At 39.9% G+C, this 19,306-nt stretch overlaps 1 protein-coding gene across 3 annotated transcripts in view; it reads right to left on the bottom strand.

The window, feature by feature from the left end:
- LOC139771661 (uncharacterized) overlaps positions 1-16,363 on the bottom strand; it is a 313,142-nt gene extending 296,779 nt beyond the window's left edge. The window contains exon 1 of one of the 3 annotated variants that reach the window (XM_071704592.1): positions 13,902-16,363. In XM_071704592.1, the coding sequence (XP_071560693.1) occupies positions 13,902-14,402 (501 nt within the window). In that variant the 5' untranslated portion in view covers positions 14,403-16,363. The remainder of the gene's footprint in view (positions 1-13,901) is intronic. The other 2 variants (XM_071704594.1, XM_071704593.1) reach the window with 2 other exon arrangements.
- Between the last annotated feature and the right edge of the window lie 2,943 nt (positions 16,364-19,306).

Genomic DNA, 19,306 nt, shown 5'->3' with positions numbered 1-19,306 from the left:
ACAACCTTGAAAAGTTCGATTTTCGAAAAATGGGATGCCAGGTCAGAAAATCGTTTTTATTAATTTTCCGCGAACATTTTTATTTCAAAAATTTGATCTTCTGGAACAATTTATAACAAGTCTAGAACAACCCGGAACAACTTTTAGAATTTCAAAATTTCAAAAATGGGGTGCTAACTTCACACAGGTAATTTCTAAGACATCCATTTCAAAGAGTAACTATTTCACGCAGGGTTAACTAAAATACTGTCAAAATAATTTAAAACGTCTGCTCTTTAAAAATCGGGACACTCAGTGTCCCAGCTGTTATCCTGCCGGAACGCGAGACAAATATTGAAAAATCGGAACAGTCCCGGCAAAATCGGGACGGGTGGCAACTCTGTTCCGGATACATTCAAAGTACGCGAATAACGAGTGCGCAGACGTGCATGTACTTAAGTTGTACTTATCTCCACGTACTTAACAAGTAAGTCGCTCTTAATATAGTTAAGTCTCCCCGCTGAGATTTCGATCCCCATAATTTCGTTGGCGGAATATACCGTAAGGATACTCGATCCTGCATACTCGAAACACGTAGTTTCAAAGTGCGATGGTAACATGCGAGCAACTGTGAGCGGAACGAAATTACGAATGATCGATCGGTCGAATTGCAAGATGCATTGACGACAATATTCCCATTGTCTGGTACATGTAAAATTAGCGGTGAATTTGATTAGGACTACACTGAATTTGAGGAAGACATTGAGCTCATGAACTCCGCCGCGTGTGCCAAGGTCATACGTGCCAGTCCCAAGCCCAGATGGAAGAGGAGGGTGAATGGCTAGTAAATGGGTCTTGGGGGCGGTACCTAGGCCGAATGAGTACTGCCACTAAATACCAAGTAACGCCCAAGTCACCACTTGGTAATGATACTAGCAAATCCTACCCCTGGGGAATGGGTGAAGGCGAGTTTCCGGCGCCGTAAAACCGGAACCCCTCGGCTAAGGCATAGTAACCCTAACAGAAGAGTCTCTGGTCCTCCAGGTTGAGGGTTGACGATAGGCCAATACCCTATCTCATAAAAAAAACCAGCATTAGCAGACAGGAGAATGAGCCTCGGATAGGACGGATTAACTGGAAACGGAAATGGCTACGAACAAGGAACAACGAGATGAGATTTGCGACATGGAACGTCAGAAGTTTGCATAGACTGGCAGCATTCCAGGAGACCATAGACGAGTTAATGAGATACAAGATAGACGTGTGTGCACTGCAGGAAATAAGATGGCCCGGCAAGGGAACTCTACACAGGAAAAGTGGCGTCCTGTTCTATAGCGGCAGCACGGATAGAAGGAACCTGTACGGAACGGGTGTATTTGTGAGCAGAGTTCTTAAAGACAGAGTATCAGACTTCCAAGCAATCAGCCCCAGAATCTGTAAGATAAGATTAAAGATGGAACCACATAACATCACAGTAATAGCAGCTCATGCACCAACAGAGGAAAAGGATGAAGAGAAGACTGCATTATATACAGACCTTGAAGATGCCTATGACAAAGCGCCCCGTTTTGACATGAAGATAATATTGGGAGATTTCAACAGTAAAATAGGCAAGGAAAGAGTCTATTATCCGACAAACGGAACAAACAGCCTGCATGACACCACGAACAGCAACGGACTACAACTGATCAATTTTGCAATGGCTAAAGGTATGACTATATCTAGCACCTGGTTCCCGCACAAGAGAATTCATAAAGGCACGTGGATATCACCGGATGGGCGAACAGTAAATCAGATTGACCACATTCTAGTGGATAAAAGATACGCAACCCACATAACAGACGTAAGAACAAAAAGAGGACCTAACGTGGACTCTGATCACTGTCTGGTGATGGCCAAAGTAAGGGCTAAAAATGACACCAGACAGAGGCTCCTCACCAGTGGGACGAGAAGCAGGAGGGAAGAATATAAGGAAGCAAGGAAAGACACCAAAAAGCTACTAAGAAAGAAGAAAAGGACTTTCACCCGGGAGAAACTTAAACACATAGAACAAGCAGGACAACACGAAAGAGGTAGAACATTTTACAAGGAAATCAAAGGTGCGAAAGAGGTTTACACCCCACAGTGAAAATTTATAAGAACTCTGGATGGATTCCTGGCAACGAGTCAAGAAGCAATATTGCAGAGGTGGGTTGAGCACTTCACCAATGCCTTCTCAACACGAGAAGGTAATAATAACAACACACAAAACACAACCACAATGTCAACAGGAAGAAAGGGGGAATACAGCTACCTACCAACATTAAAGGACGTAAAAGAAGCAGTAAAACATCTAAGGAATAACAAGGCACCGGGAATAGATGCAATAACCGGAGAAATGCTGAAATGCGCGGGAAACAGCACATAATATTCTGCACCAGATCGTTGTACTCATATGGCAAGCCAAAGGTACACCACCGGAAGACTGGACAACAGGCCTGATTAATCCCAACCCTAAGGGCGATCTAACAAAATGTCAGAATTATAGAGCTATAACACTTCTCTGAGTACAGCACATAAGGTGACCACGTATATCTTGCGCAAAAAACTAGAAGATATATATGAGAACTCACTGGGTGAGTATCAGTGCGGATTCAGGAAGAACAGAGCAACCACGGATCAATTATTCACCATGAGGTGTATATTAGAGAAACTGTGGGAATATAACATATAACATCGTATCACCTCTTTCTTGACTTCAGAACAGCATATGACAGCATAAAAAGAAAGGAAATGTGGATAGCGCTAGAAAAACTAGGAGTACCAGATGAGCTGGTAAGGTAAAGGTACCAATACCCGGACACTTAAGCATAAGAAATGTACCAATACCTGGACACGTATTTGTGTCTGGATACCTTTAAAAAAATATAAATTTATGAAAATAAACGTTTGGATATTATAACTGAAGTTTCAAACTACAAGAAAAAATACTTTTATCTTTGATTTTAAATCGCGTTATACTTATAAATAATAAAGATGTCCGGATACATATAGGTACATGTCCGGGTATTGGTACCTTTACCTTACAGGTATGTAAAACAATGACGTCAGGATCCAAAGGAAGAGTCCGGATCAACGGTGAAACTTCGGAAGCGCTAAACATAGATAAGGGAGTCAGGCAAGGCGATGGACTGGCTCCGGTGCTGTTTAACCTGGTACTAGAAGCAGTAATGAGAAGAGCAAACATTAGAAGAAACGCTACACTGTTAAACCACAGCTACCAGATCCTATGCGGACGACCTCGACATAGCAGGGAGAAGTCTAAAAGCAGTCAGGGAGATTTTCGAGGCAATCGAAGAAGAGGCAAGGAAAGTAGGGCTCCAAATTAATGCAGACAAAACTAAATTTATATTAGTATCCAGATCTCAGGTAGCGAAGAGAAAGATTGGACAAAGATTAATCATAGGGCAATACTCTTTCGAAGTGGTCAGCGAGTTCACTTACTTAGGCTCAGTTATATCAGAAGACAACAATGAAGCAGCAGAAATCAAGAGAAGAATGGTCAAACCCAACAGAGCATACTTCAGCCTCGCACCACTACTCAGGTCTAAAGAATTATCACGAACAACCGAAATAATAATATATAAAACTCTTATTAGGCCTATTATAACATACGGAGCGAAATGTTGGACGCTGAGGAAGACTGATATGGCAAACCTTGGAGTCTTCGAGAGGAAAATACTGAGGAAAATATTTGGAGCAAATTAAATAAGTGAAAACGAGTACAGGAGAAAATCTAACAACGAACTATACCAACTCTTCAAGGATGCAGACGTTGAATCACACATTAGGTTAAGCAGACTGAGATGGCTGGGCCATGTGAATAGAATGGAGGAGCTGAACCCATGTATAGGAGGGCGCTGTTTGGCGAAATACACAGCGCTAGACCTAAGGAAAGACCAAGAAACCGCTGGTGGTGCTCGGTCCTGGAGGACATAAAAGTCCTGAGAGTAAAGAACTGGAGACAGAAATCGTGTGACCGCGAGATGTGGAGGCGAATTCTCCATGAGGCCAAGGACCTCTTTAGGCCCGTTATGCCGTAGAAGAAGAAGAATGAGCTCATGTGAATTTGGTTCAGTTCTATACATATAGTTCGACACATTTTCTCCGCCATATATTTGTTTAGCAAGAATCACAGAGATGGAAACTAAAGAAAAAATTGAATTTTTTGCGTGTACAATTTTTCTTAATTAAAAAAAATGTTTTTCTTAATTTTATGTATCTTTTGTCATTTTGTGATAAACAATATGAAGCGCGTGAAGTCGTGTATATGAAAGCTTTGTTTTAATCAGGGCGGCCCTGTAACTTTACGTTGTGTTGCTATTGTTGCTAACATGTGATAAAAAATAAACCAAACATGTAATGTTACATATACAATACATAAGTTAAAAGGAACTCTCTAAATCTGAATCAGTAATTGGTCACTGGTCACTGATATCAGTGTCTATTCACTGATTCAGATTACTATTCACTGATTCAGATTTAGAGAGAAAATAAAGTTGTAACGCAATGATAAAAATTGAAATTGTTTGTTCCTTAAAATTATGTTAAGTATTAAAAACGTGTGAACGGCACGCTACATAATCGTCGGATATTTAATACCGTCTCGCGTTCTCGCGGACACATTATCTCATCATAGAATATCTATCTGGCGCGATTTGATCATATAGTATTTCCGACGCTCTCTTTCGTCCTATACGCGCGAAAATTTTCGACGCTTTATTTTTATCTAACTTGTTTGCCTTGAATGTGTATCACCTCTCTCCGCTTCGCACCAATTCCAGAGGAAAAAATTGAACAACTCGTTATTGAATGCTGGGTCAAAGGGTCTCGCGCAGTCGTCTATATCAAGTGGCAAGCAATGAAAAATATATCTACGCGGATATCTTTAAGCGCGATGCTTCATATCGATTAGAGACGTACGTACTTGTCCTACTTGATTTTATATTGATTACCGAGACAGAATATGATACAAACTTCGTGAAATATATTTCGACTAAAACAGCATATTTAGTATTGAATTAATTCACGACATATTAACCCTTAAATGCCACACCTCTCAAGAATCTCGTAAATGACACATGGGGTCTAAAAGACCCCAGCATGAAAAATGTCTCCTTACTTATTGGTTTTTTGATATTTAGTTATGAAAATTATTTTCAATGTTGTTCAAGGCTTAGAAAAGAGAATAAAATGCTTATATTGTTAAAATTTCAATTTCAACATAGTATAAAAAATTAAGATCGTCAACAGTTAAAATGTTGGCTCCAAAATCAAAAAAATAATAAATAATAAATAAATAAATATGAGCTCCATATTTGGCGGGAACATTTGAAAATATATCATTCTAAAGAGTCTGGGGTCCGCTGGACCCCCCCCTCCCCCGGGTGGCATTTAAGGGTTAAACGGAAAAAAGATTCATATATAAATATATTATAATATATAGACAATTAAAAATGTACATAGATAATATGCTATACATATGGAGGAGTAAAAACCATATTGGTGCAAGTCAAATTTTTTAAAATATTTTTTCGTGTGCATAGATGCAATCTGTACAATATATAAATTGCATCTATGCACACGAGAAAATATTTTTAAGAATTTGACTTACACCACTGTGGTTTTTACCCCTCCATATAAAGAAATAAACCGATGGCAACTTGTTTTCTTTTCTTTTAAAAAAATTAAGTAACAAAATAAGAAGTTTCAATTTAAAGATATCAGAGAGAGATTCATTAATATAAATCTCACGTTAAATGTTTCTCTTAACCACAAGGTGTCTGTCGCACTTATCTGATTAATTTAATAGGATCGTAGCAAGGTCGCTTTTCATAAGGGGTTCGCTTAACGTAGATTACATCTTCAAAAACTTGGAGCTATCGCAAGCAGCCAGCTGTTCTAACCAACAATTACGAGAAGGTGTGGCGAGTAATGAGCGGTTAACTAAACTAAACAAAACAAAGAAAAAAGAAAGAGGAAAACAGTTACGATAAATTCCCGATCGTGAGAATGTATCGTGAAATTTTCGAACGGTGTGTTTTCCGCAACTCGATGAACGTGCGCGGCTCACGGTGCAATTTTCACGAGGTGTTAGTTGCACCGTCCGCGTCGTGGGCTACGCTCCAACGATCTTACAGATAAATAGGCGCGTATTGGCGGCGATTGTATCGCGAGTACCGTAATTGCACATAGTCCCTACGGTTGGAATGTTGATTAGCGAAGTATGCGCTAGTCGAAACGACGCGGACAAATCGTATCTTCTACGTGTGCACGATTGTGCGCACGATGAGAGCGCACACGGATGGTTTCGAGATGGAAAGTATCACTTTGACAACAGTCAGGTCAGTAGTCGCGCGTGCACGCATGGGAGAACGAGAAAAAAAATGAGATCTCGTAGCGCCGAGAGGCGAAAGACGCAGGTGACGACCAGACCACCATGCTCTGAGAGAAACAGGATTTTTTTATTCCCTTCGCGTTCGCGGTCATTTGCTCGCGTGTATGCGTGCTCCCTGCGAAAAAAGAGGTAACATATGGGCGTATAAAATACTGAATGAGTCCGCCGTGAAGACGGCCAGCCGTATAGTCGAGTTATTCATATGTTGTTCACCAAAGCCAAGAGACGACAGTGATGACACATAATTGTCTCGATCACGAATCACAGACCACGCGTCGATATCGGTTACTCTGTTATCGTTATCCGCGTAACACGAAAGCGCAACACGAACGTGGTTTTGATTTGCAACGATTATATGTAAATTTTGTAAAATTTTTATTCCCTGCTAGTTATAAATCGCTTTTGAACATTTGCGAGTCACACGTGGTCGAAAATTAGGGAATTTACGAAACGTCAGATAGAATATGTAAAAACTTCGTCACGATTCAGTTCAGCTGTCGCTGTTTTCTGTCGAATGAAGTTATGATGACACGCTGATAATTTGCATGATGCAATTCAGGGGATATTTTACGTCGAGAATATTTAAATTTAAAAATCGAAAAAGTTGAAATTATTGCGGCTTTTGTTATCTTTTGCATTGAGATAGAAAGATATTACATGGATAATGAAGTACCCGGATTTTCAACAAATTCGTATATTCTTAAATTATTGGATTTAAATTATCAATATCTTATACAAAAAAGAAGAAATTATATTTATCAAGAGGAAAAATCTCAAATCCTTAAAAAAAAAAGTAAAAAATTAGCTAAACCTGTTTGATTATTGTAAAATGTAAAAGAATCGTATTAGAGGTGCGAGTTGTGTATTGAAAAGCAAAGTTGGAGATAGAAAATTTGTCATTTGGTCTGTACCGCTGAACCAGCCGCATTAAAATTTCATAAACAGTGCACACGGAAAGTGCACTCGCGCTTATTGGTACATGGGAACGTAAATGAAAGCGAGTATCATTCGGTCCACTCAAAAGTTCATAAATGAATCGGCACGCATGAGTAATCGCACTCGATGACCCTCCATGCAACTCGCAGAAACTTTTCTGCACTTTAATTTGCAATTTTTATAGCTGTTCGATCGATCCGCGCGGTCATACTATCACGCAAAGAATGTGGATCGTGCATTGCGCATTGTCTTCTATATATTAGATTTAAAATAATGATAATTTAAGGCATAAGTAATTGTCGAATTTTAATCTACGTTATAAATTAAGTTTGACGTATCAAGTTTAACGGTACCTGAATAGATAATCCTTGCATGTTTTTCTGTGTAAATTTCAAGCGAATTTCTGAAATTAATTCATTAAAACTACTGACAGCTTAATTACCACAATTTTGCGCTTGTTGTTACGTATCGGGAACAATCGTAGCACTTTTGGTTTCGACGCTTTAAAAATAGAAGATGTAACGTTGCAGGAAAATGTATTGAAAAATATTCCTGTGCAGAGAGATTTAATTTTATAGAAATTTAATATTGAAGTTTAATCATGGAAAAAATATTGAATGTTGTACATTATCGGAAAGAAATTGTAATGAACATTGGATCGGATAAAAAAAATATCCGCTAAGATTTATATTTGCTCGGATATTATCATATAATTTGTAGCAGAAAATGCGATAATTTTGATCTTTATATTTTTCAACGCAGAGATTATGTATGATTTATATACAAATTGCATTAATGTAAATTTTATTTTATTTTTTTATCAATAAGGATAGCGATATATAAAGAAAAACTACTTTAATACAGACATTATTGTCTCGACAAAAGTTGCAATATAGTTTCTCTACTTAATTAATAGATTTTACATTAATTAAAGTCATTGTATCTTCAAAAAAATTAAGGCCAGAAGATGAAAACATTGAAAACAATGAAGAAATAACATCTACGTCGAAATATCATCATTCATTATAATATATTATTAATTATTATATTAATTATTATGTATTTTATACAATCCGTATAAATTAAATTAAAAAATAAAAACATGATGTAATGTAAAAATAAAAACATATGTATCAAAAATTAAGATTTATAACTTATAAGTACATATCCACAAACGCAGTATGCATATAAGTAATTTAATTCAATGAAAATTTCAATAAGATGATTTTAATGAACCGGAACCGAAAAAATACTGTAATTTACAAAATACCGGTACTTTTGTTAGCTAGAAAACCGAAATCGAAACCGAAACCTTTATTAAGTATTTTAATGAACCGAAACCGAATCGAGATTTTCGTCCGGTCCGGGTCCCTGCTTATAAGTACATATCCACAAACGCAGTATGCATATAAATAATTTAATTCAATGAAAATTTCAATTAAAAAATTTTAATAAACCGGAACCGAAATAAACTGTAGTTTACAAAATACCGGTACTCATTTTGTTAGCTAGAAAACCGAAACCAAAACCTTTATTAAGTATTTTAATGGACCGAAACCGAAACCGAACCGATATTTTCGTCCGGTTCGGGTCCCTGCAATGTAAATCAATAGAAATTTTGATATTTGTAATCTACGCGATAGTCTTCGCGTCATTGTCAAGCGAAACGCTTGTCCTATCAAAATCTCCATTGTTCAATGGTTCGTTTACAGAGCAGTGTTTCTGCGAAATCATGCGTTCGGCGAGAGGAATAAATTAAAGTTTGCGAACTAATTTAAATGAACATCGACGATGTGTAAAAATAAAAACCGCCGCGGATACTCGCAAAATTCGCGATGCATTCCAATTGCGGGCTTCAGTTACGCAGCGATTTGCAGTCACTATGAAAAATTTCAATAAACAAAATTATTTTGTAAAATATTTCAACAAAACACTCGTCACGGAGTTATACCTACACCACTTGTCGAAAAAAAAAGAAAAAAATTGTAATTGTATTTTGATATTAAAGAGATAATGTTTTTACATCGCGCGTGTATTCGTTGTCATTATTTTCTCTATTAAAAAGTTGCACGATGTATTCGTAATAAGTGTACAGAATGTATCTGATGTACAGGGTATTTTCGTCCGGCCCAAGTCCCCGATTAAGATTTATAACTTATATAAGTATATACATATCCACAAACGCAGTATGCATATAGATAATTTAATTCAATAAAAATTTCAATAAGAAAATTTTAATAAACCAGAACCGGAAAAAACTGTAATTTACAAAATATCGGTACTTTTGTTAGCTAGAAAACCGAAACCGGAACCGAACCGATATTTTCGTCCGGTCCGGTTCCCTGTCGTAGGCTTGCTACTTTGCCATCCGTTCTCTTTTCCTCGGACACTGTCCTCTTTTGCAGAGGGTCCGGGGAAATTTTTCAAACATATCCGGCATAATTATTAATGTCCGGGATTGATCCGAGGTTTAAGGAAATTCCCAAGGCCCTAAGTATCTTAATTTAAGATTTATAACTTATATAAGTTCATATCCACAAACGTAGTATGCATATAAATAATTTAATTCAATGAAAATTTCAATAAAAAATTTTTAATAAACCAGAACCGAAAAAAACTGTAGTTTACAAAATACTGGTACTTATTTTGTTAGCTAGAAAACCGAAACCAAAACCTTTATTAAGTAATGGACTTTTTAATGGACCAAAACCGAAATCGAACCGATATTTTCGTCCGGTCCGAGTCCCTGGTCAATTTACCTTGTGGAGGTAGGCTTGCCCCTTGCCATCCGTTCAAAATGATTATAAATATGATATAGTTAATTTTTAAAAAGCAAAATATTTAGGTACGTATTCTTAAATTCTCCGTTTTTAATACATTACGATAGGCATTTACGGGATTATCCCGTACTTGAACCCCCGCCCCGTACAAATGTACAATGTACAAATAATTATGTTTCTTATAGTGCGATAGTAATAAAATAAAAAATATCACTAAATTAACAAACTATAATTTCCGATTACATTTATGCTCGTTTGAAATGACAAAATCAGTTCGGTTTACTTTTCGAAATTACGAATTCACAAAGTTACAATTTAATTTTCAAACACGGAAATAATTTATATTCGGTTAAAATGAGATTAGTATAAAAGCTCTGGAATATGTAACTTATTTATATTTATATAAACCCGTGATATAAGCATATATAAGTATCAAGTTTACAATACAAGTCTAAAGCATACAATATGAATTATTATGTAAATTAAATTGCATATTATATGACGCGAGAATAATGCGACTGTTTACTGTATGTAAAACTGTATGAAATGTATGTACTGTATATGAAATGAATACCGCTTGAATGATACATATTTTTAGAAAGAAAATATACATAATTTTTTTCGATATTCCAGGGCTTTGTATATTTTCTTGTACCTCTTAACAACGGCACAAATAGATAACGTTACGCGGTAGATTAAATTGCTAATTAATTCCGACTTCATGAACGATAATACTATCTGCTCTTCGTGATATGTCGGCAATGTGTCGCGAGCATAATTCCCTTCCATTTTCCTCATGCTACCCATGTCGACGAGCACGCGTCGTCTTTAATACATTACGATACGCATCGTGATCCGCAGCCACGACAATGATACTCGAATTATCGAGTGAATTATCGGACGGGCACTCAGGTGTGCCAGTCATAAGGGGGGAATATCTGAGACGATGATAATGCTGAAAACTCGCAGCCCTCATGTGGCACGCCCTACGAGCGTAGATAATCCCCTGATTCATTATTTCGTTGCATTAGCCACTAACCCGAGATAAGAACAAGCGTGCCATACTTTGCCTTCCCTCCGTATACGTTCTTATCCTTCTCCGATCCTCCGACAAGATGTTCGATCGTATATTACATTTTCACCTTTCTTACGAGACCAATTTCTTAAGAATTTTAACGAAATCTTTAATACTTAACATAATTTTAAGGAACAAACAATTTCAATTTTCATCATTGCGTTACAACTTTATTTTTTCTCTAAATCTGAATCAGTGAATAGTAATCTGAATCAGAGTGAATAGACACTGATATCAGTGACCAGTGACCAATCACTGATTCAGATTTAGAGAGTTCCTTTTAACTTATGTATATGTTAATTCTTGAAATTTTTGAAGCATGATTTTTGTAAAGAATAATACGACATTTATGAAGGTATAAGACGTTCGTGACATGAGAATTTTCGACGGCGTTATTTAATTTAATGAAAAAATTGAATGAGCTGTGTAATTTATAAACGTTCTGCGTTTCTAATAATTAAACAAATATAAATAATAATTTAATAAATACAAATCTTATGGCACGAGAATCATTTGTGGCGCTTGAGTATAAGATACACTTTGTATTTTGCTTTCAAACTCTTCGTTCAATCTGCACAGAGAATTTTTTATCTATCGTGTACTTCATTATTTGACACAGCATAAAATACGGGCACGATTAATTGGACATCGGGAATAAAAGTAAACGCGTCGAGTGACAATTTCGAGAATGATTAGTCATACGCTCGTTATCAGAGTTACAAAGCCACGGAGCTTTATCGTTCTGGAAACAAGTTTAAAGCTCCGCTTTGTTGCTAATGAGTCAGAGAACACGCGCGGTAATGCTCCCTCACGTATATCCACGTTTGTTAATTAACCACACTGCGAGACGATGAAAAGACAGTCGCTTGATATTCGGAAGGGCGTGTGGCTTTTATCGCGCAAATAAGTTTAGCATTACATTCGTGACGTTACAGACTGACGTTAATAACATCTCTCGTCTCTCTCAAACCGATCTTATTTCCTAGGTTTATTGCTTTTGTAATGTTTAGACATATTGCTAAACATTACAACCGGAACTCAAAATGAAAAGTATAGTAGAATAACATAAAAGAGAATGTATTTATTGAAAAAAGACATAGATGATACCTAAGAAATTTATGTGAACAAAAATAATCATTAGCATATCAATGATTAGTAACATAATAGAACTGACTCGAGGATAATTTAATAAATCCAATAATTTCAATAAGAAAATTTTAATAAACCGGAACCGAAAAAAACTGTAATTTGCAAAATAGTGGTACTTTTGTTAGCTAGAAAACTGAAACCGAAACCTTTGTTAAGTATTTTAATGGACCATTTTTTTAAATTAAGAAAAATTAAGAAAAATTGTACACGCAAAAAAATTCAATTTTTTCTTTAGTTTCCATCTCTATGTGATTCTTGCTAAACAAATATATGGCGGAGAAAATGTGTCGAACTATATGTATAGAACTGAACCAAATTCACATGAGCTCAATGCCTTCCTCAAATTCAGTGTAGTCCTAATTAAATCCACCGATGAATATAAAATTCACTCTTTTTCGTACAGGGGTTATCAAAAATAACGAGACAAAGCTATAATGAGCAAAACAATTTCTAAGACATCCATTTCAAAGAGTAACTATTTCACGCAGGGTTAACTAAAATACTGTCAAAATAATTTAAAACGTCTGCTCTTTAAAAATCGGGACACTCAGTGTCCCAGCTGTTATCCTGCCGGAACGCGGGACAAATATTGAAAAATCGGAACAGTCCCGGCAAAATCGGAACGGGTGGCAACTCTGTTCCGGATACATATACGAAGTACGCGAATAACGAGTGCGCGGACGTGCATGTACTTAAGTTGTACTTATCTCCACGTACTTAACAAGTAAGTCGCTCTTAATATAGTTAAGTCTCCCCGCTGAGATTTCGATCCCCATAATTTCGTTGGCGGAATATACCGTAAGGATACTCGATCCTGCATACTCGAAACACGTAGTTTCAAAGTGCGATGATAACATGCGAGCAACTGTGAGCGGAACGAAATTACGAATGATCGATCGGTCGAATTGCAAGATCCATTGACGACAATATTCCCATTGTCTGGTACATGTAAAATTAGCGGCGAAAAGGATATAAGTACATATCTACAAACGCAGTATGCATATAAATAATTTAATTCAATAAAAATTTCAATAAGAAAATTTTACTAAACCAGAACCGGAAAAAACTGTAATTTACAAAATACCGGTACTTTTGTTAGCTAGAAAACCGAAACTGGAACCGAACCGATATTTTCGTCCGGTCCGGTTCCCTGTCGTAGGCTTGCCACTTTGCCATCCGTTCTCTTTTCCTCGGACACTGTCCTCTTTTGCAGAAGGTCCGGGGAAATTTTTCAAACATTTTCGGGGTAATTATTAATGTCCGGGATTGACCCGAGGTTTAAGGAAATTCCCAAGGCCCTAAGTATCTTAATTTAAGATTTATAACTTATATAAGTACATATCCACAAATGTAGTATGCATATAAATAATTTAATTCAATGAAAATTTCAATAAAAAATTTTTAATAAACCGGAACCGAAAAAAACTGTAGTTTACAAAATACTGGTACTTATTTTGTTAGCTAGAAAACCGAAACCGAAACCGAAACCGAACCGATATTTTCATCTGGTCCGGGTCCCTGAAATTGACAAAGTAAATTGACTTACCGGTGTGGTGTACGGTTGGCAGGCCAGCCTGATGCCGTCGTGTCTCAGCTTCTCCTGCAACAGCATCCTCAGCTGCAACCTGGGAATTCTCACCAGCTCGGCCTTGCCCTCCTCGTACTCGTCCGCGAACTTGGTCAGCTCCTGACCGCCGCTGGAGGAGCTGGCCGTGGGCGACGCACGCTGCGCCTCCTTGTCGCTGGGTGGCCTGTCGGACGACGTCCTCGACGACTTGGAGCTGATATTGTCGCAGCTGTTGTCGTTGGTCGTCTCCTCCAGCGTGAAGTACACGCTCGCGGCGCCTTCCTCGCGCAGGGTCTTGACCGATTGCAACAGGCGCGCGCGGTGCTTCTGATTGAACACGCCGATCGCATCGAGATCCGGATCGCCGATTTGCTTGCAGATCTCAAGGTCGTCGTAGCCGTTGTCGATAAACGACTCCGAGTACTGGCCGAGATGAAGCGATCGCAGCCACTCGACCACGATGTTACTTGCCATGGTCATCTTGACAAGCTCTCACGTTGTTCACGCGTGGGTTCCGACTACGCCCCCGCTCTCGTTCGCCTCTCTTCAAAACCGTCCTATCCTCCTGCCCGCTCCTCGTCGCGACGAGCCCGCTTTATTATCCGCTGCACTCGTCGTCGTCGGCGGTTACTACCATCCCGCGAGGCCGCCTCCCAGACGACGATGTAACGTCCATCGAGGCGCGCGCGAGGATCGTCCAATGTAATCACTCGGTCGATTTAGCAAGTAAATCGGAGGCCCCGTCTGCCGTCTTCTTCTAGCGCGACATTCTCCTCCCACGATCGGCTGCGGTATTAACGAGGGTCGTCTCGCCGGCGACCCTGAAACACGCGGGGCGTCGACGGGGGGGGAGGGAGGTAGTTTGCGGCGGTCACGCTCGCCGCTCGACATGTACCGCTCCTCGGCTCATCGCGAGATACACGGGTGACAGACTCGAGATCGCTGTCGCTCTCCCTTCTCTCTTTGTCGTCCCGCCGATGTGTCCGAGAGCTTTCGCGCGTCTCCCGTCCGCGTTTCCGACAAGACGCAAAAGCCGGAGGGCGAAAGGCCGACGGTAGGATCTCGTTTTCGACGCGAGAAACACAGGCGCGGAAAGATTTGGGGAAGTTTTCGAGAGATCACACGCGCACACACATATACACACACACGAGAGTGTCAGTCCTTCCCGGCGCACATACGACAGCAGCCCCGAGCGTATCTCGATAAATCCCGTCGCGTCCCGCACCTTTCGCTCTTCTTTGCGCACTGTGCCTCTTGCTTTCGCCCGTCGCCGACGGAATCTAATCCGGCACGCCGCTGCTCGGTGACGCGACTTTTTTCGTTATTTACGCGCGGCGCGAGCGCGCGCGCGCGCGCGAAGGACGTACTTCTAATTCAAATAAAAAAGTCGTTGGAATTACATCGCGCACTCGCGAGAGATTATCACCTGATTCGCCAAAGTCGCGCGATCGTCGATCGATGCGGGAACGGAACGCGCGCTATCTTCACACCACACTTGTCGCGACGAAGTGAGAGAAACCGGCGAGTCTCTCGTTCCGACGGCGATGAATCTGGGCGATCCGCGAAAGTCCGCGAGCGAGTCCTCTTCGGCTGGAAGACGGCCGTGGATCACGGCGAGATCGACGTCGAGATCACCGAAGGACGAACGACGTGGACGGATCCTTCCGTTGAGAGCACTGATGGCTGGCCACCGGGCGAAGTCGGCGCGGAGAGAGCGACCCGTCGCTCGCTTCAGACCGACGCGACGCAACGCGACTTTGAAACTCGCGCCACAGTCACTTGGAATCTCGTTCACGCGACAGGTAGACGAGTCCGCGTCGGTTACTCGCCACCGATGAATGTCACGCACACGCACCAAACGCACGACGAGACAAAAATTCGAACGCGTCCGCCGGCCGACGTTACGACGCGCGCGAGATCGCTCGCCCCGACAATTTCTTCGAAAACCACGGCTTCTCCCTCGTAGAAACCTCGTGCAGTCACTCGCGACGGTCACGGCCGGCTATTCCACGCGTTGAAGTTTCCCCCTTCGCGCACGGACACACGAACGGGGCTGCGACGCGCACTGGAAAACGGTCGTCCGGTCGAGGACGCGATCGAGAGATTTCGAAGGGGGCCGAAAAAAACGCGACGGCGACGGCGACGGCGGCGGCAACGAACGGCGAGGGTCCGTTGGTATCCCTGACGCGCGGCTTGCCCGACCGGCCCGCGTGCGAATCGGGACGATCGACGGCGACGAGAACGATGACGACGGGATAAACGTGGCCGGGGTGATCTTCGCGATGAACGCGTGTCGCACACAGTCAGAACGAGGAAGACGTCATCGTCGTGATTCGACGGAACGCGCGAGACGATGCACCACAGTACGACACTACCGCGACGCGGCACACGGCTCGACTGATACGAGACACTCACCAGAGGGAGTCCCCCCCACTACTCTTCACGAACTGCCTCTCCCCTCTCCGCGCCCGTGCCGACTGCCGGCGTCGTCGGCGCTGCCGCTGCGTGCCTTGTCCTCTCCCCACCAGCGGGACTTCTCGATCACCCTCCCCCCCCCTTCCCCCATCGTCTCGCGCATCGCGTACGCACTACGGAACGGAACGTGCAATTTCAACCGGCGACTCCGGCGAGAGCGGGAATGAGCCGACGACTACGGTCAGGATGCAAGATGCAACACAGCCGTCGGGGTGGATCGGTCTCTCGGTCTTGCGACAGCGGATGCGGAACCCTGACGAGGTAAACTCGGCGGTTCGCCCCGAACCTCTACCCGTCGAAAATTTAAGAATTTCAGAATTTCGCTGAAAACTTGAGCGACTTTTCCCCCTTAAACCCCGAATGTGCGCGCTCCGGACTTCTAAAGATTCTATCTCACTTTTCTGGGATTCTGTTCTAAGCCCACTTTAGACGATCTATAAATCTGCGTGTCGGATTTCAAGATAGAATTCCATTTATTATTTTATATTCAATTTATTTGAATATATTATATGTATTTAAATATGTGGTTTGGGAGAGAATATTCATGTATTTCGAAGAGTTTTAAATAATTTTCCTGTGTTACACGACACATAAAATTATATACGCACAGATAGGATTTTATTCTAAAGTCTGCCACAAATTAAAAATTGTTTAAAATGGACTTCACATTTAATAAGTCGCTATTTATTTCTTGTTAATATTTGACATAGATATTTTAACGAAAGAAAATGTTTTTTAATACCGATCACCTAATATGAGAATATTTTTATAATATTCTGCTTCTAACAATAAGTCTTTATGGTATTCTAAAAGATGTTTTAGTTATAGAATTTCTATTGCACATTGTTACACAATATTGACATTTTCTACTTTGAAGTACATTAATAATTAAACAAGAGCATTGCTCCAGAATTTGATTAAAATTCCGAGTATCGCATATTATTATGTAGATTTCAACTTCGACTTTCGCGCAGAGAGGATCAAATTAAAAAATAGATTTTAATATAGACAGCGACGAAATCCGCTTATCGTTATCGGTTTTTGTATTAAAATGACAACGGTTTCTTGAATTCACACGAAAAGCGTGGAAGAAAGAAGCGGAAAAAACTAGGTATACTCTCGTTTCTCTTTCCATAACGTCCGCGTTGCGTGATCGTTCAGAAAACACTGTGGTCACTGGACGAGAGTTAGTATCGATGATTATCTACGACAATCGTAATCAATTTCTTTGTCAGAACGGCGACATTTATAAATGAACGCCTAACGGCAATGGTACAAGGCCTGTGACCCACGAGGCCAATAATCTGCACTGCTGCCAGTCAAACGGCCGGCACGTTCAGCTCTCTATGTGCTATTATATCACGCTCGTATGAAACTAGACTGCATCGAGCGGTGAATGCGATAGGAACGACAATAGTTCGAGGGTCACGTCGATGGCCACTTCCTCCCTTTTTCCAGCAGGAATTGAGTATCCCTTAAGGAACAGCTCCTCTAGAAAATAATAAAAAAAACTATGTAAGATAATCATAAATACAATTATATATTGGATAATAAAAATGCGTAAAATGATTGTTCCTCAATGAGATTATTAATTAAAAGATTGCTTAATCTCTTAGAATTAAAAAGATAAGTTTCGAGGAAAGTTTCAGTATATCATTTTATCGCAATAAGCGACAAAATTTTATTAGATATCCACACGGAATTTTTGGATGGGAAGTAAAAAGTAAAAATATTCATTAATAATTTAATGTTTTGATCATTATTATTTACACATCGAAATAATTATTGCAGTTCAAATTAATACTGTTTTGCAAAACAATTTTAATGTTATTTATTATTATGTACAAAATGTAATGCATAAAATGTAAAACATAAAATACATTCTTAGCTCCTTGTTGCAATGTGATATTTAGACAACAAGATTCTTAATCATCTATATTCGTTTTAGCAAAGATGTACAGCATTATTTATTTTAATTATTCGCCGTAAAACACCTGCCGCATTTGCTTTTCGAGAAATACGAGCGCGAAACCGATGGCAAGCACTACTCTTGGGAAATCTCTATTAAATGACAATGCTAGTCGTGCGGAGCTTGCGACCGATGATCGCCGATATATGCGTGAGGTCCGAATTAATTGAATGATCGGCATGGACGTACCCGTCCTGCTATGACGGCAAAGCAGGGAGTGACAAGTAGCTCTCAATAACGTGATATGACATTGCGTGTCGTGGACAGGAAGGACCCTTTCAATGCAACCCTCGCTATTTCCTCGCTTTGGTCGAGTAATTTGCTTTCGAAGCAGAGGGATGAGATTGGAAGACGGGTCACCTGTCAATATATTAACTCGTTTCCGCAATGCTGCGAATTATTATGAAACGGCGATATAAAGCTTCCATCGTTCACGGACTGTTTCAGATGTGCCAAATGTTTATAAACGTACAACAAATTCCAATGTGGTATCGGGATATTCCTGATTATACGGAATAAATGATATTATCAAGGTCTCTTTGAGTTCGTTATTAATGTCAAACGTTACGATGGACTGCATTAAAACCTTCCATACGTCAGCGAAATTTTGCGCGGCTGCGATGTGTGTGTGTGTGTGTGTGTGTAAACTCCGATATATTAGCATAATACATAGATATTTTAATAAATTTTCAGATGGTGTAATCAAGAATATTTTTAAAGAAAATTAAAACATTGTGACAGCCAGTACGATGTGTCAGAGAAAAAAGAGAAACAGAGAGAGAACTTGAGAATAACGTTATTTTATACATGTTTGCTAAATGCTACTTTTTTAATTTGCTAAATCAAAATTGAATCAAAATTAAATTCATATCCAAATGACATATAAATCAAATCATTACATTAGTCATTAACAGGTCATTAATTTTACGAATAAGGGGAT

This window comes from Temnothorax nylanderi, unplaced genomic scaffold (genome assembly GCF_030848795.1).
Source record: "Temnothorax nylanderi isolate EJ_2023f unplaced genomic scaffold, tnyl_v1.0 TNYL_tig0042_pilon, whole genome shotgun sequence".
NCBI lineage: Eukaryota > Metazoa > Arthropoda > Insecta > Hymenoptera > Formicidae > Temnothorax > Temnothorax nylanderi.
This window is presented reverse-complemented; position numbering and strand designations above follow the sequence as displayed.